This window comes from Ambystoma mexicanum, chromosome 10, assembly GCF_040938575.1.
Source record: "Ambystoma mexicanum isolate Mex_15411 chromosome 10, UKY_AmexF1_1, whole genome shotgun sequence".
Taxonomy (NCBI): domain Eukaryota; kingdom Metazoa; phylum Chordata; class Amphibia; order Caudata; family Ambystomatidae; genus Ambystoma; species Ambystoma mexicanum.
In genome coordinates this window covers 619188788-619208815 of record NC_090932.1, presented here as the reverse complement: position 1 = coordinate 619208815, position 20028 = coordinate 619188788, and the positions used below count along the sequence as shown (strand labels likewise).

Below are 20028 nucleotides of genomic sequence, written 5' to 3'. Positions count from 1 at the left end.
TGTTGGAGATGGGTGAGAATCATTAATGTAACACTCATACTCGTCCCCATAAAGACCAAGTGTTGGAGAAGAGTGAGAAACATTAATGTAACACTCATACTCGTCCCCATAAAGAACAAGTGTTGGAAATACCTAAGAAGAGTAAGAATCATTACTGTCATTCTTATATTAGTCTCAGTGGAGGTATATAAGAAGAATGAGAATTATAATTGGAGCAGTCCTATTTATCCTAGTAAACAAAAGGATTGGGCATTGAGTAAGGAGAAAGTCTCAAGTTTGACTAACAAGGGAAGAACAGAAGTGTCCCAAGGAAAAGGGGAAATAAAAACAAATACGATTACAAGAGAACAGAATAAAAGGGAGAGGCAGAACCAGTGTGTGAAAGACGCTGTTGAAAGGATGAAGAGTGCAATATCTGAACTATACGACTTTATAAAAGTAGTTACAAAGAACTTCCTATGAATACTTTACTAAAGTGAACTTGCTGAGAAACCAGTACACAGGAGAAAGGAGTCATTCTCCTGTGCCTTAGTTTTTCTAGTGGCAGGGTGAGGTTATATTAGTTGGACAGTGGGCAGCTCTTCCTATTGGATTCACCGACAACTGATGAGTACCCTAGTAGGTTGGTTTGTTCTCCCTCAATATGCACGCTCACGTGTGTTCATCACTGCAAAATAGTTATGCATGGGGTGTTGCTAGGTCTGGAAAAGATCTGGGGCTAAGCTAATGTCGGGACTCAGGGCTAGCTAGCCTTTTGGTTGTAGCCCCTGAGCTTCTATCTGGGGCTACAACCAAAAGACCCGAGGCTATATCCTCCCCCAGACCCTGTACCAGCGCCTCTGATGTACGCCCCTCCAGAGAAAAAATCACATCGCCTCATTACTATTTGGCCTGCCTGATTACTGAGGGTTCATAGTCAGCACTTACTTGTGGACTCAAATATGCAGCTACAGTGGTTGTTGACACCATTTAATTGTCCTCAACTACTGTTGTTGCTACCTTTTAATTGCTCTCAAATTCAGTATTGGGTATAATGTAAAAGACGTTGTTCACCTCCTCTTCTGCAAAATCCAACAGCAATTTGTGCTGTAGAAATAGTAGTTTAGGAATAATAGCTGTAGCACCAGCCTGGGCCCTGATGACTATAGCGCCAACTGGCCTGAAAAGGAGGAGTTGAACTGCAAAATAGTTATGCATGGGGTGTTGCTAGGTCTGGAAAAGATCTGGGGCTAAGCTAATGTCGGGACTCAGGGCTAGCTAGCCTTTTGGTTGTAGCCCCTGAGCTTCTATCTGGGGCTACAACCAAAAGACCCGAGGCTATATCCTCCCCCAGACCCTGTACCAGCGCCTCTGATGTACGCCCCTCCAGAGAAAAAATCACATCGCCTCATTGCTATTTGGCCTGCCTGATTACTGAGGGTTCATAGTCAGCACTTACTTGTGGACTCAAATATGCAGCTACAGTGGTTGTTGACACCATTTAATTGTCCTCAACTACTGTTGTTGCTACCTTTTAATTGCTCTCAAATACAGTATTGGGTATAATGTAAAAGACGTTGTTCACCTCCTCTTCTGCAAAATCCAACAGCAATTTGTGCTGTAGAAATAGTAGTTTAGGAATAATAGCTGTAGCACCAGCCTGGGCCCTGATGACTATAGCGCCAACTGGCCTGAAAAGGAGGAGTTGAGCGTATGGCTACAGCTTGTAGCCGCCTTCTGGGGTTAACAGTGGCATCTGCTGTCTCATCCTGTGTCTGTACATTTGTCATTTTACTGCACCACACGCGTCAGATACCCCCTGCCGTTCTACCGGCCAGTGGATTGTAGCCGAGCCTCTTTATTAGCTATGGGGGGGGGGGGGGTGGCGAGAGAGAGTGCGTGTGTGGTGTGTGTGTGTGTATGTATATATATATATATATATATATACATATATATATCACAAAATCAACAACACTCCAGGTCATTCCAAAATACAGGTTTTTATACACATCTAAAACTAGCACCGTATTTTTTAGTATGCCACACAGCGATACATGCTGAACAATTAAAAGTGCGTTTACATCTTCCTCCTTGAATTCCACCTGTAACACAATTGTGTCACTTTTCAGAGCGCTAGAATCTGCAGATGGAGAATGCCATGAATGTTATTTTAATCTCTCAAGATACAAGGATGTAGACCCAGTCCTTCTAATTTGTGTTATTCGTGGAAAGGACATCTGCAATGCCAGCGCCCTGACTGTGCAATCTAAGCAGGATCAGACTGCAGCAGGCTGCCATAGAATAGAATAACCCCATCAACAGCAGTTGCACCAACTGACAAGCTAACAGCATGGGTGGCAGAAGGGGAAACATGCCCAAAGCAAACAAAGAAACTGCAGTTTCATGCTGACTCCCTCTAAAATATTCATACTTGTTGAAACACATGTTGGTAATGAGTTAAGTAAAATAGCTCAATGAGTTGAGCGCTCGCTGCTGTGATCTTTGTTTGTTCTGCAGGTAGCAGGTTCACATGCCAGCAAGGTCGACTCAGCCTTTCATCTTTCCGAGGCCGATAAAGTGGGTATCAATTTCGATTGTTGAAGTTATTATTTATGTGTGCACTGTTTCCATCGACTAGGGAAATTATTTAGTGGTAATCAGTTCTGGGGTTACAAATGAACTGTTGAATTGTTCTATCATCCAGCAATAGAGTCTCAATGTTAGTTTAAAGATCCAGTTTCCTTGAGATCAATAATTGAGGTGTGGGAAGGCTCGCATCAGAGGAATATTGTTATAACAATTTTAAAGTGTTGCTTAATAACCTTACCCTGTAACTGATGACCTGCTTCTCCCCTTCTGTACCATGATTCACGTTGGCAGTCTTGTTTTGTCTTGGGTGCTCCCTGAGACCTATGGGTGAGTGGCACATTAGACAAATTAAAATAAATAAATAAATGTATTTCATTTAGCTTCTTTGCCTGTCAGTTACCTATTTGAACAATGTATTACGTGCTAATTCAAAAGTGCATACATAATTAGACCAAATACTGACACAGAAGTAGCCTTTTGAGTTGATGCCCTATACCAACTTTGGCAGGTTGGAAGCAATGCAATATCCATTTCAGGAACACATTTTGTAATGTTAACTTTATGCTGGAGTTGCGACTACAATTCCAGAGTATATCTGCAACATGTATTGCCCCGGAGCAGTTGTTTTAATGGTGGTGGGGGAAAGGTGGGGTCCCGTTAACTCTTCCACTGTGTTTTCAAATAAATGCAGCGTCCATGAGATTTAGTAATCGAAGTTAAGACAATTAAAATGTAGCTCATTTTCAAAATAGATATTGCCCCTTTACAGTGAATGAAAATATGGTCTTGAAATGTATACTGAAGGGGAAAGTTAAATTTGAGATGGTGGACAGGGTTTTGGTGTCTTCCTGTTTCTGCCAACATTTGTGAGATCACTCTCAAAGTCCCAGGGCATAGGTGATCTGGCTTAATGTCAAAGAAAACTATAGTGACCCAGGAAACAATGCAAGCAAAAGCGCTTCTGAAAAAGCCACTGAGATGGCTGCAGTCTCACAGCTACCCTACATCCTGGTGGGGCTGAAGAAGCCATTTAGACTGCTGGAGTCTCACACCTGCTCTTCAACCTGAAAGGGTTGATGAAACCTGGAAGAATGTCAAACCATATATCTCCTAAAATGGGAGAGGGGGCTGTCATAAACCTGGAGATTAGTGACGCGTGCATTTGATAGAAGGGGAGAAGAGGCAGACATAAGCCTGCTAAAGACTGCTAAAACTCACAGAGCCCTGAACTAAGATGGGCTAACGAAAGCCTCTAGACAGTTTTGTCTCGCTAATAGCTTCAATGGCTGGAGAACATCTTAACCCATTGTAGTGTTCTAACAAACATTTTGAACAGATAATTCTCTTTATTTATTCTGTGATCTGCCAGTATCTCAATTATATATCTTGTCTTTACATGTTATGTATAGTTATACAATTCATATAATGTTCTTGTAAATTGTAATTGTTTGACCAACTTAATAAAAACCTTGGCAATGTCTGTATTTCCTGCTAACAAACCCCACACCTAAGCACGTGCTGCAGTGCAGTAAATTAGAACTGCACCATCAGTACCTGAAATCAAATATATGCAGGTGTTACCCAGACTCGAGGGCCCTGTATTAAAACATGCCGTTAATGTACTTATCAATACACTGATTATCCCTTCTATGTGGACAAACGGCATTATTGAACTGGTGTTTAAAAGCTGTGATAGCTCTTATCCATTTTGCTACCGGACGATTTTGTTGCTGGATATTCTAGGAAAGACTTTTACGAAACGGCTTGCATTAAGGTGCAGGCCTGGGCTGAATACAGAATTATTGCACTGGCGCAGACAGGTTTTGAGGTGGGGTTTTCTACAGTGGTCCACTGCATAGCTCTGTCCAATGTAATTAGCAAATATGCCCATATTAAGGGAGAAGATGTATGTGTTGCATTTTTGGACTTGACTCAGCCTTTTGACTCGATTCATAGAAATACTGTTTGCGGTACATTAAATAAGCCAAGAATGCCATCTGGTCTCTTGAGGTAAATGCAACTGGCATGTAGCGCCTTAACTGCTATTGTAAGATACGGTAAAGGGATTCTGGAGTAATTTGGCCCAGACAAAAGAGTACATCAGGGATGCTTATTTGCTCCTTTACTATTTATTTTTTATCTGTTGGATTTGCATATCGCATAAGACAAAAGCGTTGTCGCTCCCTCCTAAATTGAATGGCATCAATTATACCTCCCTGATTTATGCTGAGGGCACAGCTTTGTAGATCTAATGACACATGGTTTTCAGTCATGTCTGGGCAACCCCAAGGTATATTTTCTTGCACTTCAGTAAGAATTCAATTCAGTAAAAACCAAGGTTGTCCATGTTGCTAAAAGTACCTGTTCTTATAACTGAAACCTAAAAGAAATTCAGGTGGGCTTGGTTAAAAAGTATGATCACTTGGGTGTCCCTGGTTCCAAAAAAAGGACTTTGGTATGCGCAGAGGACTGACATTAAAAAAATCTATGCAACAACGCACACAAAGTTTATTACATTTTTACGCTAATTATGGTGCTCAGATCCCCATGCAGTGCAATGAGGTTTATAACATTAAAGTAACCTCTGCCCTGCTTTATGATGCAGAAATATGGGGGTTTGCGAGAAATGACGATCCAGAAGTATTGCAAAATACATTCTTACGTTCTGTTTTAGGAGTTTCCAGGGGACTACCTACCTATGGTCTACATTTGGAAACCAGTGTGCCCACTGGCCTTTCAGGCAGAGATTACAATTGTTGATTAAACGTACAAGAGGTTTTCACGTCAGCTAGCCAAACAAAAAACTATAAACATCTTCCCTGAGTTTTTGCAAAACAATCAAAGAGGTGACCTATCAATGACTTAAGTTATTGAAAGATACTATTAATAATTGAAGCCTCCACAGTTTTTCCCACAAACGTGTCAAGAGGGACTTGGCCGGATTAAAATGAAAAATATGCATTGAAGCTGACCAAATGTGGCAGTCTCAGGATTAGGAAAGAGCTTCTAAAATGAGCTCCTTAAACATGTATATTTAGAATAAATATCATTTTGTAATGCAAGAGTACCTAATTAATATAAATTCTTTGGCGTTAAAAATATTCACAATGCTTTGTCTGAATGTTTTCAGTATCGGTGAAAAAACTATGAATGGGGCATCTTCTGGCGACAGACTTTGTGACTATCTAATTGGGGTATGGACGATATCCCATATGTTTTGCTTGTCTCTGCTAAATACATACATCTCTGAATGCTGTGGCTTAGATGTATGTTGTTGAAATACAATGCAAATTCAAGGTCACCAGCAATGGTGAAGAAGAAATCAATGTATTCAGCATTATCTATTAACAATTAATATTACAACATAATAACCATACAAACAGCATTACCGTTTAAAACTTGACCCTATTTAAAACACCAATAAAATGCTCTAAAAAGATCTTACTAGCTTTTTAAAAGCTGCTTTTATGAACATATGGACAATGGAGCAATGGAGTTATTTTTGAAAGCTGAAAGTAGGGAGATAAATTATCAGCTTAGCACTTTTGTAAGCAAGACACTGTTATCAAGAGGAATTAACCTTTGCATTCCAGAATTTTGTGATTTTCAGCTGTTTTAATGGTTTTTATTGTATTTTGTATGTCATCAGTCTTTGCACTTTGTAATGGAAAAATCTGAAATAAATGTTACTACTCGTAGCAATAGCTCCATTATCTTTCGCTATGCCGGGCATAATGTACCTCTTTTCTATATATAAAAGTAGTCGTTTTTCATCAGCCATTTCTATGAGGTGAATGCTTTTTTGAGTTGTGCAGTATCACCGTCAGCCTTTTAACGCTTGCTTGTAAGGAGATTATTTCATCTCTCTGGCATTAGTGAAATATTGCAGGGAAGGACGGATATCCTCGACTGACTCCTGAAGAGCATAGTGAAGTATGTGCTGACTCAACACTCAAGTAGGTTTGAGTATTTATTGTGGATAAAAAGTCTTAAGACTACATAAGTAATAACTTATTACCCGCCGAGATTAGAGGTATCAAATCCCACCTGTGCTTCAGGAAAGCAATAAAAACGATGCTGTTTGTATAAACCCCTCTTGGGCCCTGTCAACTGTACAACCGATGTAATGTCTAACGTCCTTTTTTTTTCCCAGGCTAGGGGTAGATACGATCTTGATGTAACCTCCTCTATCTACCCCTCCTTGCACTGAAACTAAGTCATTATCTTGCAACAGCGCCCCGATGCCTCTGGGCTGTGTGGCGCTTTACAAATGTAAAATAAAATAAAATAAAATAAAATAAAAAGGAACCCCATGGACACCACTCCGTCAGCCTCAGTCTGCAGCAGAAACAACTGCTCACTTAACGGCTCCTTGAAACATAATATTCCAACTCTCATTCCATGACCTCATTCACACCCCCAAATTCTATGCCTGCTGCACATATGTCAGCTGGCTCCAGATGACAACCACTACACATCCTACCCCAAAAAACAATAAAAACATAGCAATAACAGGATAGAAAATATAATAAAACATACGAGAACAATCAATTATAGATAATAACAGAGACATATAATCTGTCGGAACACAGGATTATTTTTTGTGCACAACAAAATCTTTGAACTTTTTTGGTAAACTCTTAATCCTCACACTCTTCCTCACTTCATGAACTCCAGCATGACTTTGTACATTCAACAGTTTGCATTTTAGGATTACACCATCCCTATTGGTATGACCTCTATTAACATCACTTTCTTTCCACAATTAAAAATTCCAAGAATTCCATGTTCCTTCATTACTTTTAGATACTGCCTCACCCCTCCTGTATTTAACAACCCTACTGAGATTCCAAACCGGACCATCCTCCACCTTAACATCATGTCTAAAACACTGCATCACCCTTATGGGGCCAGAGAACTTAGATAAACCTTTTCTAGATTCTCTGCCCTTCTTCGCCTTAATAAAATCACCAACTAACACTGTTTCAATCACTTTACCTGTCCTGTTGATACTAGCTTGTAATTTTCTGTCGTTATACTCCTTGTTTTTCCTCTGCATTTTCAAACTTTTTTCCACCACAAAACCTTCATTTACCCTCTTGATGCCCAATCTCCCATTCATCCATGAAAGTGATAACTTACTATTGGGTTCGCTGCCTCTCATAAATCGGAAAGGTGACACACCAGTGGCACTATGGGGTGTCACCTGCATACTCCATAATAAGTCACTTAAACAATCCTTCCAGTTAAGACCATTAGCCAAGGCCAACTGCATACATTCACTTACCACCCTGTCCAGCCTTTCTACCATGCCATTAGTTTCTGGGTGATAAACAGATGAATGTTTCCAACAGAAACTCATTTTAGCAGCAAACTCCCTTATTTCTTTAGAATCAAATTGAGGACCATTGTCACTCAAAATGTCTTTAGGTACTCCTTTTAAAAAAAATCTTTCCCAGGAATTCTACTACCTTCCCTGATGTCACACTGTTCACCACAGCCACCGCGGGCCAACGTGTGTACCTATGAATACTTACAATCAAAAAACGACTTCCTGACCCAATCCTTCATATGGACCCAATAGAGAAATACTCAAATCCAACCACGGTCTTTCCGGTACAGGAATAGGCATCAAAGGTAACTTGCTAGATGTCATATTCTTATCACAGTCATTGCACGGCACACAATGTTGAAGAATTCTCTCAATTTGAATATCCATTGCTGGCCGCCAGAATTTCTCCCTCACTTTCTTTTTAGTTATCGTTGTACCTGGGTGACCTTCATGTGCCAATTCACAATTTGCACCCTCATTGTTTCTGGAGGTACTATCCTTAAACCACTTAAAATCCAATCATGCTGAATGGACAATTTGTTCCTGATTAAATAAAAACCAACCATCTTTTCCTCTGCTTGTTCTTTTTCCAGCCACCGACTGGCAATAAACTCCTTTACCATCCTTAACAAATCATCTTCCCTAACTTCCCTCTTCCATTCTTCTTCATTCAAGGCCATTGCTGCACCACACTTGTTCCTCTGCATCTTCAAGCTCCTCCCTAGGCATATGTTCCCTCCTCGGCATGCAAGACAGAAAATCAGCAACACAATTTGTCCTACCTGGCAAAGATTCAAATTCACAATTGTACTCAAACGTGCTATCCTCAGTGTGGCCCTTCTCATACCATTGACTGTCAAAACTTCTACTAATGGTTTGTGGACAGTTCTTATTAAGAATGTGTCACCCCATACATATTGCCTATAATGCTCTGCACCCCAACAACACGCTAACAACTCCCTTTCAATCACAGAATATCTCGCCTCAGTTTCCGTTACTGCTCTGGATGCAAACATCACTACCTTTTCTTGATCGCCATCCTTCTGTGATAATACCGCTCCTAACCTTTTACAACTTGCATCCACAGTGATTATCGATTTCCTACTAGCAACAAAACCTCCCAACAATGGACCCTCACATATGCATCTTTTCACACAGTCAACTGCATCTCTGTTTTCCAGCCATTCAAACGTGGCATTTTTCTTCAAAATGTTCTTAACAGGTATGTGATTTCTGCTTATTTCTCAATTAATTTTTGTTGTGGTATTCAGTGAATCCTAGAAATGAATGTAATTCTTCCTTCCACCCGGGTAATGTGCTTTTTCAATTGCTTCCATGGCTTTGAACCTGGGTTTATAACCGCCATTAGATAGAGCGTGCCCTAAGTAGTCTACTTCATTTTGTCCTAATTTGCAATTACTGTGTTCCACTGTTAAACCTTTTTCCCCAAGCCTTCCTAAAACCTTACATAATCTTTCATATGTTCATCCTCCCCAGACCATAGACCAAGATGTCATCCTGGAAAACCTGTACACTTGGTATACCTTCTAATAAATGCGTCATTACCCTTTGAAATACCACTGCCGCTTATGCTAAACCAAATGGCATGCGTAGGTAGCAGTATAATCCAAAAGGCGTTATAAATGTAGCATACTTCTTGGAATCAGGGTGCAACTATATCTGGTGATACGCTGCTGATAGATAAACTGTAGAGAACATATCAGCGTCACCCACTAGGTTCAATGTCTATGATATAACAGGTAAGGGGTATTTTTCCACCACACTTTGTTTAACTCTCTAAGGTCCATAGATATCCTGACTTTACCATTCTCCTTCCTTGCCACTACTATAGGAAAGATCCACTCTGAAGCATCCACCTATTCAATCACACCTTCCCTTCTTAACCTACATAGTTCTTCCACAACTTGTCCTCTCAAGGCAATAGGTATATGTCTCACATTGTGTATCATAAGTTTAGCGCCATGTCTGAGCTCAATCTTATTTGAGTACCCCTTTAATTTTCCAATGTTGTCTGTAAACACTCCAGGGAACATTTCTTTCTCCTTGCCTTGCACATATCCACTAGTATTGACTCTGTTAGGTAATACAATCGATACTGGTTCTATAATCCCTGACCTGAGTTTTATTTTTAATTTAGCTTGGTCTTCTCAACCTAAGACATTTACCCCTTTCCTAGCCACATACACCTTCACCTCAGCTAGTCTCTCCTTAAATGCAATGATCAAGTTAATTGTCAACCCTTCAAATGCTCCCGGATTCCTTATATCAGGCTTCATGAGTTCTGGCATTAATCCTTTCTTGCATAATTCTTCTAACTTTCTTTCGTGATGATGGTATATAGTGAACCTGAGTGTACCATTAATTCAGTGTTTATGCCGTCAATCTTAAAAAGTGCTTTTCTGAGTATTCCTTTTGTTGCTGCGAACAATTGTAACAACCTCCACTTCCTGTTCATTATTTTCATCATCTTCTTCTTCTTGAATCCATTTTATTTGACTTTCTTGCTTTTATTCCTACACACAACACCAAACTGACCCTTAATGCTGCAATTGGAGCATTTCTTACTCAAAGCTGGACAAAACTGGGAATTGGCATAATGTCCTTTCCTACTACAAGGATAGCACTTTCCATTGGTTATTCTTGTTTTTTCTATGTGTACAGTTTCTTCTGATTTTCCCCTCTAGTATAGTCTTTATTTTTGTGCTCCTTGTATTTCAGTGGTGTTTCCTTCACTTCTTTGGTCCTGATAGCTGTGACTTTATCGGATGTAGCCACCTTCTTGTCCTTCTCTTTCAAAGCTTTGGTGCAGATCATAGTTTGCTCCACCTTTTTCACTATTGCAATTGTCTCTTCATGTGAAGGATCTCCACACATCCATAATTTTTCCTGCACCACGTTACTATTTGTATGTATTATGATTTGATCTCTGATAAGATCTTCCTGTGTTAATCCCCTTTCAAAATTGGACGTCAGAGCCAACTTTTTTTTAACTCACTGACATAGTTATCAACTGTTTCATTTGTTTCTTGCTTTCTGGTGTAGAAATAATATCTATTTTCTGCCACATTAGTTTTGGGATGGTTGTATATGTCCAAACCTTTTGTTACTTGTTCATACTCATCAAAGCCATCCCCTTCTCCTATCCTCAATTGTGGTAGTTCTTTGACGATTCTATGTCCTTCAGGACCCAAAGAGTGTAAAAGTAACTTTTTCTTTTGAGCTGGTGTAATGTCTTCATGTTCAATTGTTCCAATATAGTTACCCCAATACTCTTTCCATTCTTTCGATGGAATTGGGGGATTTCCAGCTGAGCTAAAAAAAAGATTGAAGAGGGTGTATGTTTACACCTTACATTTCTCCCCAATATAGAGTGACCAAAGAAAGGCAAAACCAAAAAAAGTAAGCCTTCTAACTTAACCATGTGTATTGTGGATAATCAACAACTAGTGTTGTAGCTTTGCTGAGTAAATCCCTTGTTTGTATTGCAATCCACAATACGATCGTGTTGCTAGTTGAAAACTGTTTGCCACAGTAACCTTGTAATGCAACAAGTCCCAAGATGGCCGCTGCACGTACGCAATGTTGTACGGTGCCTTCTTCGATCCAGAGGAGTGCAGGGTTACTAGCGAACTGTAAACAATGATATGCAAAGGGCATGCGCATGCTCCGGTGCGCACGTGCGCTTCCCTTAATGTTAAAGGCCCAATGGAAAGTCTGAAATGTGGCCCAAACTCCACCCCCAACGCCCTACTTGTGCCGGCATAACGCATGGAACTGCAGCGCTAGTTCCCCCACACGGAGGCCCGTAATGACTTGTCCCTCACTTGCATGCACTGGCTTCTTCTCCGCCCTCAGCAGCTTCTCCCTCGTTTCTGCGCTGGCTTCTTCTCCGCTGGCAGTAGCTCACCCCTCACTTGTGTGCGCTGGCTTCTTTTCCCCGGGTCACCTTTTGAAGTCAGCCCGCTGGAACAGGATCGCCAATGTAGGCGCACACAGGGACACACACGATGAAGGGCAACGGTACGTGGGGTTCTGAGGAGATTAAGGGCATCCCATCCTCGTCGCCAAATGAAGTATGCACAGACTCAACACTCAAGTAGGTTAGAGTATTTAGTGTGGATAAAAAGTCTTAAGTCTACATATGTAATGAACCCCATGGACTCCACTCTGTCAGCCTCAGTCCGCTCCTTGAAAAATAACATTCCAATCTCACCGGAGCCTCACATTCATACACCCATGCAGTGTACTTGTGGATGTCCATACTAACCTATTGTTTCAGATTACGGGCCATGGTAAAGACACTTGCCCGACTGAAGAAGTTAGAAACATTCTAAATCACCTATTTTGTAGGAGCGTGCAGACCCTTTTTCCACAGATCTTTGTTAATAATTGAAATCCAGTTAATCAATGTTTTCTGGATGTTCTCAGTTTACTGTTTTTATAGAATGTGATTATTCTGATGTTTTTCACCCAAGTTCCAGGTAGGGAGTATGATATCACAATTTAGGTTGCCATTATGTGACTATTGATAAATAGACCCAGAATGTGTTTGGGACTGCCTGCTAAGGCAGTTTGTTTGTAGCTTGTCAGTGCCAGTTGATCTAACGCTCATAACCACCTTTCATCATTCGACATATGTGGCTGATCTCAGTTGTCTGGCGAGGTTACTCTTTTTAGGGAGAAGTTGTGGTATTTTTAGATTTTTGCAGACGCCTCAAATCTCACACATTGTCTGTCAGTAACCACACAACAAAGAGAGTATTCTCACTGTGGACTATTTGATGCACTTTCACATCTATGCATCATGTTCCGTTTATGGTAAATGATTGCCCAACACCCTTCCATTTTGACAGTTTTGGGAAAATGTAATTTTCTCTCTTTGGAAGATGTTTTTCATTTACAGTTCTGAGATGGGGCCCCTGTATTTTTCCCCCCAAAATATAGTGTAATGTACAGAGATCTTATACATCAACCATAGACACACATCCTACATGCACCTTAATATAGGCATTCAGATGCCTGCCACGCATTGCAGCTGCCAAAGCGCACCCTAAGCAATCAGCGCCATCTGTAGCAACAAGCTCTGCTCGCAGTGACACTTTTGCACCGTAGCCGATCTCACCTTACAGTCACGTGTCCATATAGGTAAACGGCATTAAAGGCACCAATTTAGGGTGACCAGACGTCCGGGTTTTCCCGGGACAGTCCGGGGAAATCACCCTCCGTCCCGGGGTCCCGAAAGTTTTTTCATTTTTGAAACCGCGTCCGGGGTTTGCATGTTTGGAGGGCTACGGTAATTAAAACCGTAATTATTTTTCACAAAAATAACAGAATTTTTTACTTGGAGGTTTGGCTCGAACCCCCAACCTCTCAGGTACCAGTCAGAACACTTACTTACTGTGCCACAGAGACTGGCTTGCAGATAACTGTACAGCAAGCCACATGATATCAATTAGAGCTAATGCTCGTTTTCAATTAACATGCTACGATTCACAGACAAAACTGCACAAATGAGATTATATACAGTTTATAGAAAGGAGAAGTGCTGGAAATATGGTTGGGGGGTGGTTGTGGGGGCGTGTTGGGAGAGGGGCGGTAATTGGTGGGCTGCAATGGGGTAGTCCCTCTTTTATGTTGTTGGCCGTCCCGGTTTTTTGTTTTGAAAATCTGGTCACCCTCACCATCCACCCAGACACTATAATCGAGCCTGTCGGACACCTGAGCTGTACAGTAACTGCATTTGAATACTAGGAACCAGCACTATGGAGTAGTGACAGCTGTACAATGCAACAAAGCACACTACTCTGTTGACAAGATAACGTCGTTTGCGTGTCGTTCCTTAACAAAAGAACTGCTTTAATGAAACACATTGGCTGTTGGTGGTGTGTTTTTACTAAGAAACCAAACATTCAGTCATTTATGCCTAGAACGTCTGGCATTTCATAAGAGAGGTGTCTAGAGAAAACCGCTCCAGATCGTTAAACCCAGGACAGTGGAAGGCACATAAACAGGGAAGTGAAAAGAGGGAAGGCCCTGGACCGCGACCGTCTTCTTTACTACGAGCTTCTTCACTGCGGAGTCAGAGACTCCGCTTTATAAATAACACCGCCGCTGAATGGCGTCTATGTTTTTTTTTTTTACTACACCGCCTGTACCCTTCAACCTACCCTGTCAAAAGCTTGCGGAGAAAAAAAACATCTGCGTGAAGAGAGAGAGGAGAGTGGGCTTGACTGAGCAGACTAGCCTCAGCCAATAGGATGAAGCGCTAGCGGGAGGCGAGCTGAGTGCCTGGGTGGATTGGAATGCCAATGCCAGCGGCAGCAAGTTAGGGTGCCTCCCCCTGGCGGCCGCACGCGCTGCTTCCGTTGGTAGGTACGTCACGTGTTGTTGCCGTGGAGCAGCCAAGGCGGTCGCTGCTGGCGGCGGCAGCGGCGCTCATGAGGGGACCGGGGTTGAGTGCACCCGGACCCGTGGCTTATTTTGTTACCTCAACAGCGAAAGAAGGGGACCCAGCGGCCTTGGTGACATTTCCACGCCCCCCTGCTTGGTTGTCAGCTTTATTTATTGCTCTTCTATTTATTGCCCCATTTTCCCCAAGTGGAAGCGCAGAGGGCCGCCCCCCGGTGGGTGTGCAGGGCTGTAAACGAAACATGGTGGCAGGATGCGGCTCCACGTGAATTAGTAGCCAGTACCTTTTCTCTGAAGTATTTCCAGAAGCATGGCCAGCCCCCCGGAACCCTCACCGCCCCCGGACGCTGGCGGTGGCTTCTCAGATGTACGCAAGGTGGGCTACCTGCGCAAACCGAAGAGCATGCACAAACGCTTCTTCGTGCTGCGCGGTTCCAGCGCTGCCGGACCCGCCCGCCTCGAGTACTATGAGAGCGAGAAGAAGTGGCGGCACAAGGCGGCTGCCCCGAAGCGCTGCATTCGCCTGGACGGCTGCTTGAACATACATAAACGCGCCGATGCAAAGCACAAGCATCTGCTGGCGCTCTACACACGCGAGGAGTGTTTTTCTCTAGCTGCCGAGACCCCCCAGGAGCAAGAGGGTTGGTACCGCAGCCTGCTGCAGGAACTGCGAGCTGGAAGTCCAGAGCCCGAACACCGTGGTGGTGCCACAACCGGCCCTGCCTTCCGCGAGGTCTGGCAGGTGATCCTTAAGCCTAAGGGGTTGGGGCAAAGTCGAAACTTGACGGGCGTGTATCGGCTGTGCTTGGGCCCGCGCACACTTAGCCTTGTTAAATTGCACGCTGAGGCGGCAGCGCTGGTACTGCAGCTCATGAACATCCGTCGCTGCGGACACTCGGAGGGCTTTTTTTTTGTGGAATTGGGTCGCTCGGCTTCAACAGGCCCCGGAGAGCTATGGATGCAGGTGGACGACGCGGTGGTAGCACAGAGTATGCACGAGACCATTTTGGAGGCCATGCGGGCCCTAAGCGATGAGTTTCGGCCTCGCAGCAAGAGCCAGAGTGCCAAGCTTTGCTCCAATCCCATATCTGTTCCTCTACGGCGCCCACAGCCACCTCCCAGTCAGTCTGGTCTAGGCCGTCAGACCAAGACCGGGCCGTTTAGAGTACGTGCATCCAGTGACGGGGAGGGTAGCCGCCCTGCTTCTGGAGATGGCAGTCCGGCAAGTCCTGGCAGGGCGCACTCCTCGGCATCATGCTGTCCACGGCCACAGCGCCTCCATCCACCCCTCAGCCACAGTCGCTCCATCCCGGCCTCAGCCTGCCGTTGCTCACCTTCTGCCGCCGCCAGCCCTGCCAGCCTGTCGTCCAGCAGCACTAGTGGCCACGGCTCTACTTCAGATGTGCTGTGCCCACGACGCTCTAGCGCCTCAGTGTCTGGTTCCCCCAGCGACGGCGGGTTCATCTCTTCGGACGAGTATGGCTCCAGCCCCAGCGACTTTCGTGGCTCATTTCGCAGTGCCACCCCTGACTCCCCTGGCCACACACCGCCTGCTGATGGATTGGCCTACATCTGCATGGGTCGCGGTCCCCCGTTGCACCGTCGTCCCCCTGCAGTCCAGGACCCAGGCTTCAGGAAGCGGACCCACTCTGCAGGAACCTCCCCACCACCTCCACTTGTTGGCCAGCTGCGCCCCTCGTGCCCATCCTGTGCAGAAGACTACACTACCATGATGCCCCCCTGTCGCCTGTCTGCCTTCTTGCCCCCTCACTGCTATCCTGAGGAGCGGTCACAGGATGACGGCTACATGCCCATGAGCCCCGGGGTGGCTCCTTCACCTGCCCGCCCCAATGATTACATGCCCATGAGTCCTACCAGTGTGTCTGCGCCACAGAAGATACTTCGACCCCGACGGCCCTGCACTGATCCAAGTGGCTATATGATGATGTCCCCAAGTGGCAGCTGCTCCCCAGAGGGATGTGGTGCCCAGCTGTCCCTGGAGAGCGGTGATGGAAAACTGCCCTGTGGGGATTACATGAACATGAGTCCAGCCAGTGGCTCCAGTACCAGCACCCCGCCAGATGGCTACATTCTCCCTGAAGAGGCATCCCAGCCTGCCTGCTCCTACTACTCCTTGCCGCGCTCCTTCAAGCACTTGCATCGGCCAGCGGGGGAGGACTCGTCTTCGTCAACAAGTAGTGACAGCTTGGGTGGCCAGGACCCTACTGGAAAACCTGATATGCCAGTCCCGACCACCACCACCCGCCTGCCTAGGCCCACACGCCTCTCCCTGGACAAGGCTAGCACTTTGCCTAGGGCCCGTGAACACCCTGAACCGAAGAGTCCTGGCGAGTATGTCAACATTGACTTCAACAGTTCCAACTCTCTTTACTCGCCCACCTACATTGAAGGCAGGGTTATCCCGCAGCGTGAGAGCCTGTCTGAGTACATGAACATGGAATTGGGTTCCCTGGGGGGCAGGGACTACATGAGTATGCAACCAGGTGCAGCCACCTCAGACTGTACAGCAATACCTCCTACCTCCAGGATGCAGCATGCTGACACTTCTGTGGGGGTAACTGCAGAATCAAGAAATAAAAATGAAAAATATATGCTGACTCCTACCTCCAGTACGCAAAGTATTAGCAACTTTGGGGCAGTCTTATCTGAATCAGTGACTGGAAATGGCAGCTGCTATTTGGAGATGCCTCCTACCTCCAATGTACAAAGTATTAACAATTGCAGTATGATCTCCGTTGATTCAAGAATTAAGAACTATGTACAGAGGCCCCCAGCTTCTAGGGTGTCGCGTATTGGCAACTATGGGGTAAAGTTGCCCAAATCCAGGTCTGATGCGAATGGTGACTATGTGGAGATGCCTGCTACCTCCAAGGTTGAAAGTATTGGCAACTATGCTGGACTTTCTGCTGACTCAAGGACTGAGAATGGTAGTGACTGTTTGGAGATGTCTTCTACTGCCAGGACACGATCTATAAGCAAAGATTCGGGGATCTCTGCTCAATCAAGAATGAATAAAAACCATGGGGTCTCGTCTCCCGAATTTAGGACTGAGAATGACAGCAACTATGTGGAGATGCCTCCTACATCTAGAGCACAGAGTATTACAAAGTTCGGTGGGATGTCTGCGGAATTGGGAGTTAACCATGACTATTTGGGACGTCCGCCTACCTCCAGGAGTCAAACTAAAAGTAACGTCAACCATCATGAGACCTCTGATTCAAGGAAAGAAAATGACCACAAATATGTGGAAGTGCCCCCCACCTTCAGGGTGCAGAGCATTAACAAATATGGAGTGATTTCTGTAGAGCCACGAATGCCGACTAACTACAACTATGCAGAGATTGCTTCTGTCTCCAGGTTGCAAAGTGCTGTCAATTGTTCTGAGAGCTCCTCTGAATCCAGAATGAAGATACAGAGTAACACCTACCTGGGAAGGCCTCCTCTTTCCCGGGTGCAGAAGGTCAACTCGCATGTTACTGTTGTACAAAGTATTGATTATGCGGAAATCCCAGAAAATATTGTCGACTCCTATGCAGAGCCTCCAAGAAGTCACTCCACTTGTTGCCCTGAGGTTCTCTCCAACCTGATTAATAGGAGCAATGCAGTGTCTGCCACGATATTGACTTGCAGTGATGTGCCCTCAGTGGACCATGCGCACAGCACATATGCAGAAATGGCCTGTGTGAGGGGTCCAGAGAAGGCGCTTTTCCCCAAGCCAACACCCACCCTGGACTTGTCGAGCCCTTCCACTCCTGCTCCGCTTCCTGGGCAAGGCTCAGGCCTAAGTGCATTCACTCGGGTCAACCTGAGCCCTGGTCACAGTACCAGGGTGGTGCGGGTAGACCCACAGGGCAGGCGGCGGCACAGCTCTGAGACTTTTTCCAGTACCCCCAGTGCAGCCCGTGGCCCGCCCTCACTACCCTACACGGAGGACAGCAAGCGGCACAGCTCAGCCTCCTTTGAGAACGTGAGTCTAAAGGCTGATTCAAGTAAGGAACTTTCTGGGGTTGCTCTTCTGACCATCCCCGTTGACACACTCCCTGGTCTCAACAACTCTGAAGATACATCCCTCAAGCTGAATTACATTGACCTGGATTTGGGCAGGGATCTGTCATCCCACCCCTCAAGGTCTCCTGGACAGTCTTGTGCTGCTAGCACCAGCGATGACCTGGGCCCTTATGCAAGGATCAGTTTCCAGAAGTCTGGAGACTTCAGAAGCACTTCTGCAAAAGAAGGTGAGTGTCACTAATGACGCACGAGGAGTATGCCAGTGTACGGGTGGTGACCAATTTGCTCTTTTTGCGCTGGCCTATTTGTTTGATCAAACGAATTTAGTCTATACTGCAGTATACTCGTGGCCATCTGGTGACACCGTATGGTACTTTGATTTGTTGGATACTTTGATCGGGTTTGTGCAGTCGAGAGCTGTCGTAGTTGGGTTGGATGTACTGCTGCTGGCTGCTTAAATAATCCTACGCGCTGAAATTGTGAATGATGTGTAGCATTTCGAAACACAGTAGATCTTTTCGCTCTCCACGTTCTTCTTTACTGCAAGATTTGATAGTTCACTTTTTTTAATGCTTCGTGCTTTATTTGTTTTTTTTAAATGTGTACGGGTAACATTGCTAAATAAGCCTAATAAACCATTGAGTATTCTCGGTCACCCAAAGGGGGTGCTGTAAACGGCTTTAAGAAAGTTCCCTAGATTGGCTGATGGTTTGGGCTTTAGAAGTTACCCCATTTCCATTGCAGAAATAACAGCCTTAATTACAGTCGCAGGACGAGTGAATGCGAATAATTATCGAACGTGTTCTTGTACGCCGTATATTCGTTTTAAGGGGACCTATTGAGCAGAGAGGAATTGAGAATACATTTGATTAAAAAACATTTTTAGTTTAGTCACATCCACCCATGATATTCGTTTTTGCTTCGTAGTATAGTAAATGATGCAGCTTATTCTTAACGCATGGAATGCATTCATAGAAAGGATGCTAAAGAGTTGTGCTACAATAATTCCATCTTGACTGTAAAGATTCCATGGGCAAAAGATACATTAAACTGCCGCACTTTTGTTCTCCGAGCAAAGACTTCCTTGGTGCAAAGATGAAGGAGCACAGCTTGCTATTTTCTTGACGTTTCTGCTTTCATTTACGTGTACAGACTGAAATAAACTGCAAGTACGATGGCTCGGCCCTAATTATCTAGAGGATGTGAAACCCAAAATCGTGAACCCAGCTCATAGATGTGGAGGACAAACTCCTTTCATTGAGACACTACTGAATGGGACTATAAAGCAGCCTGTACAAGGAGCAAGACCTGTTTTTTGCATGGGCATCTTTTTTCATGGTAGTAGTTTATCTTACACCGGTGGTATTCAACCGTTTTCATACAGATTTCCCCCCTCCTCCCTCGCTCCCCCCTTGAGTAAAAATAGTTTCTGCCCACGCCCCTGCCAATCACCCTTAGGGTGCCTCTCGGGGGTCGCCCTAGGCTCATTAAATATGCAGATTTTCCACTGCTTATGTTTTTAAAAACTGTCGCCTTAATCTTTTTTTAATACTAAAAACAGTCATCATTCCTTTTCAAAGTGTCTGGGAACCCTGGTGGGGTGGTGGTGGGGAGGGTAGCGGGGGGGCGGCCTCCCAGTTTGAAGACCACTGACCTAGAGTGGACATGTA

The 20028-nt window shown here is 44.5% G+C and overlaps 1 protein-coding gene across 1 annotated transcript in view; it reads left to right on the top strand.

Annotated features, from left to right (window-relative positions):
- The first annotated feature begins 14285 nt into the window (after positions 1 to 14285).
- IRS1 (insulin receptor substrate 1) overlaps positions 14286 to 20028 on the top strand; it is a 224901-nt gene continuing 219158 nt past the window's right edge. The window contains exon 1 of the mRNA XM_069618182.1: positions 14286 to 18585. Coding sequence (XP_069474283.1) covers positions 14640 to 18585 — 3946 coding nt within the window. The 5' untranslated portion in view covers positions 14286 to 14639. The remainder of the gene's footprint in view (positions 18586 to 20028) is intronic.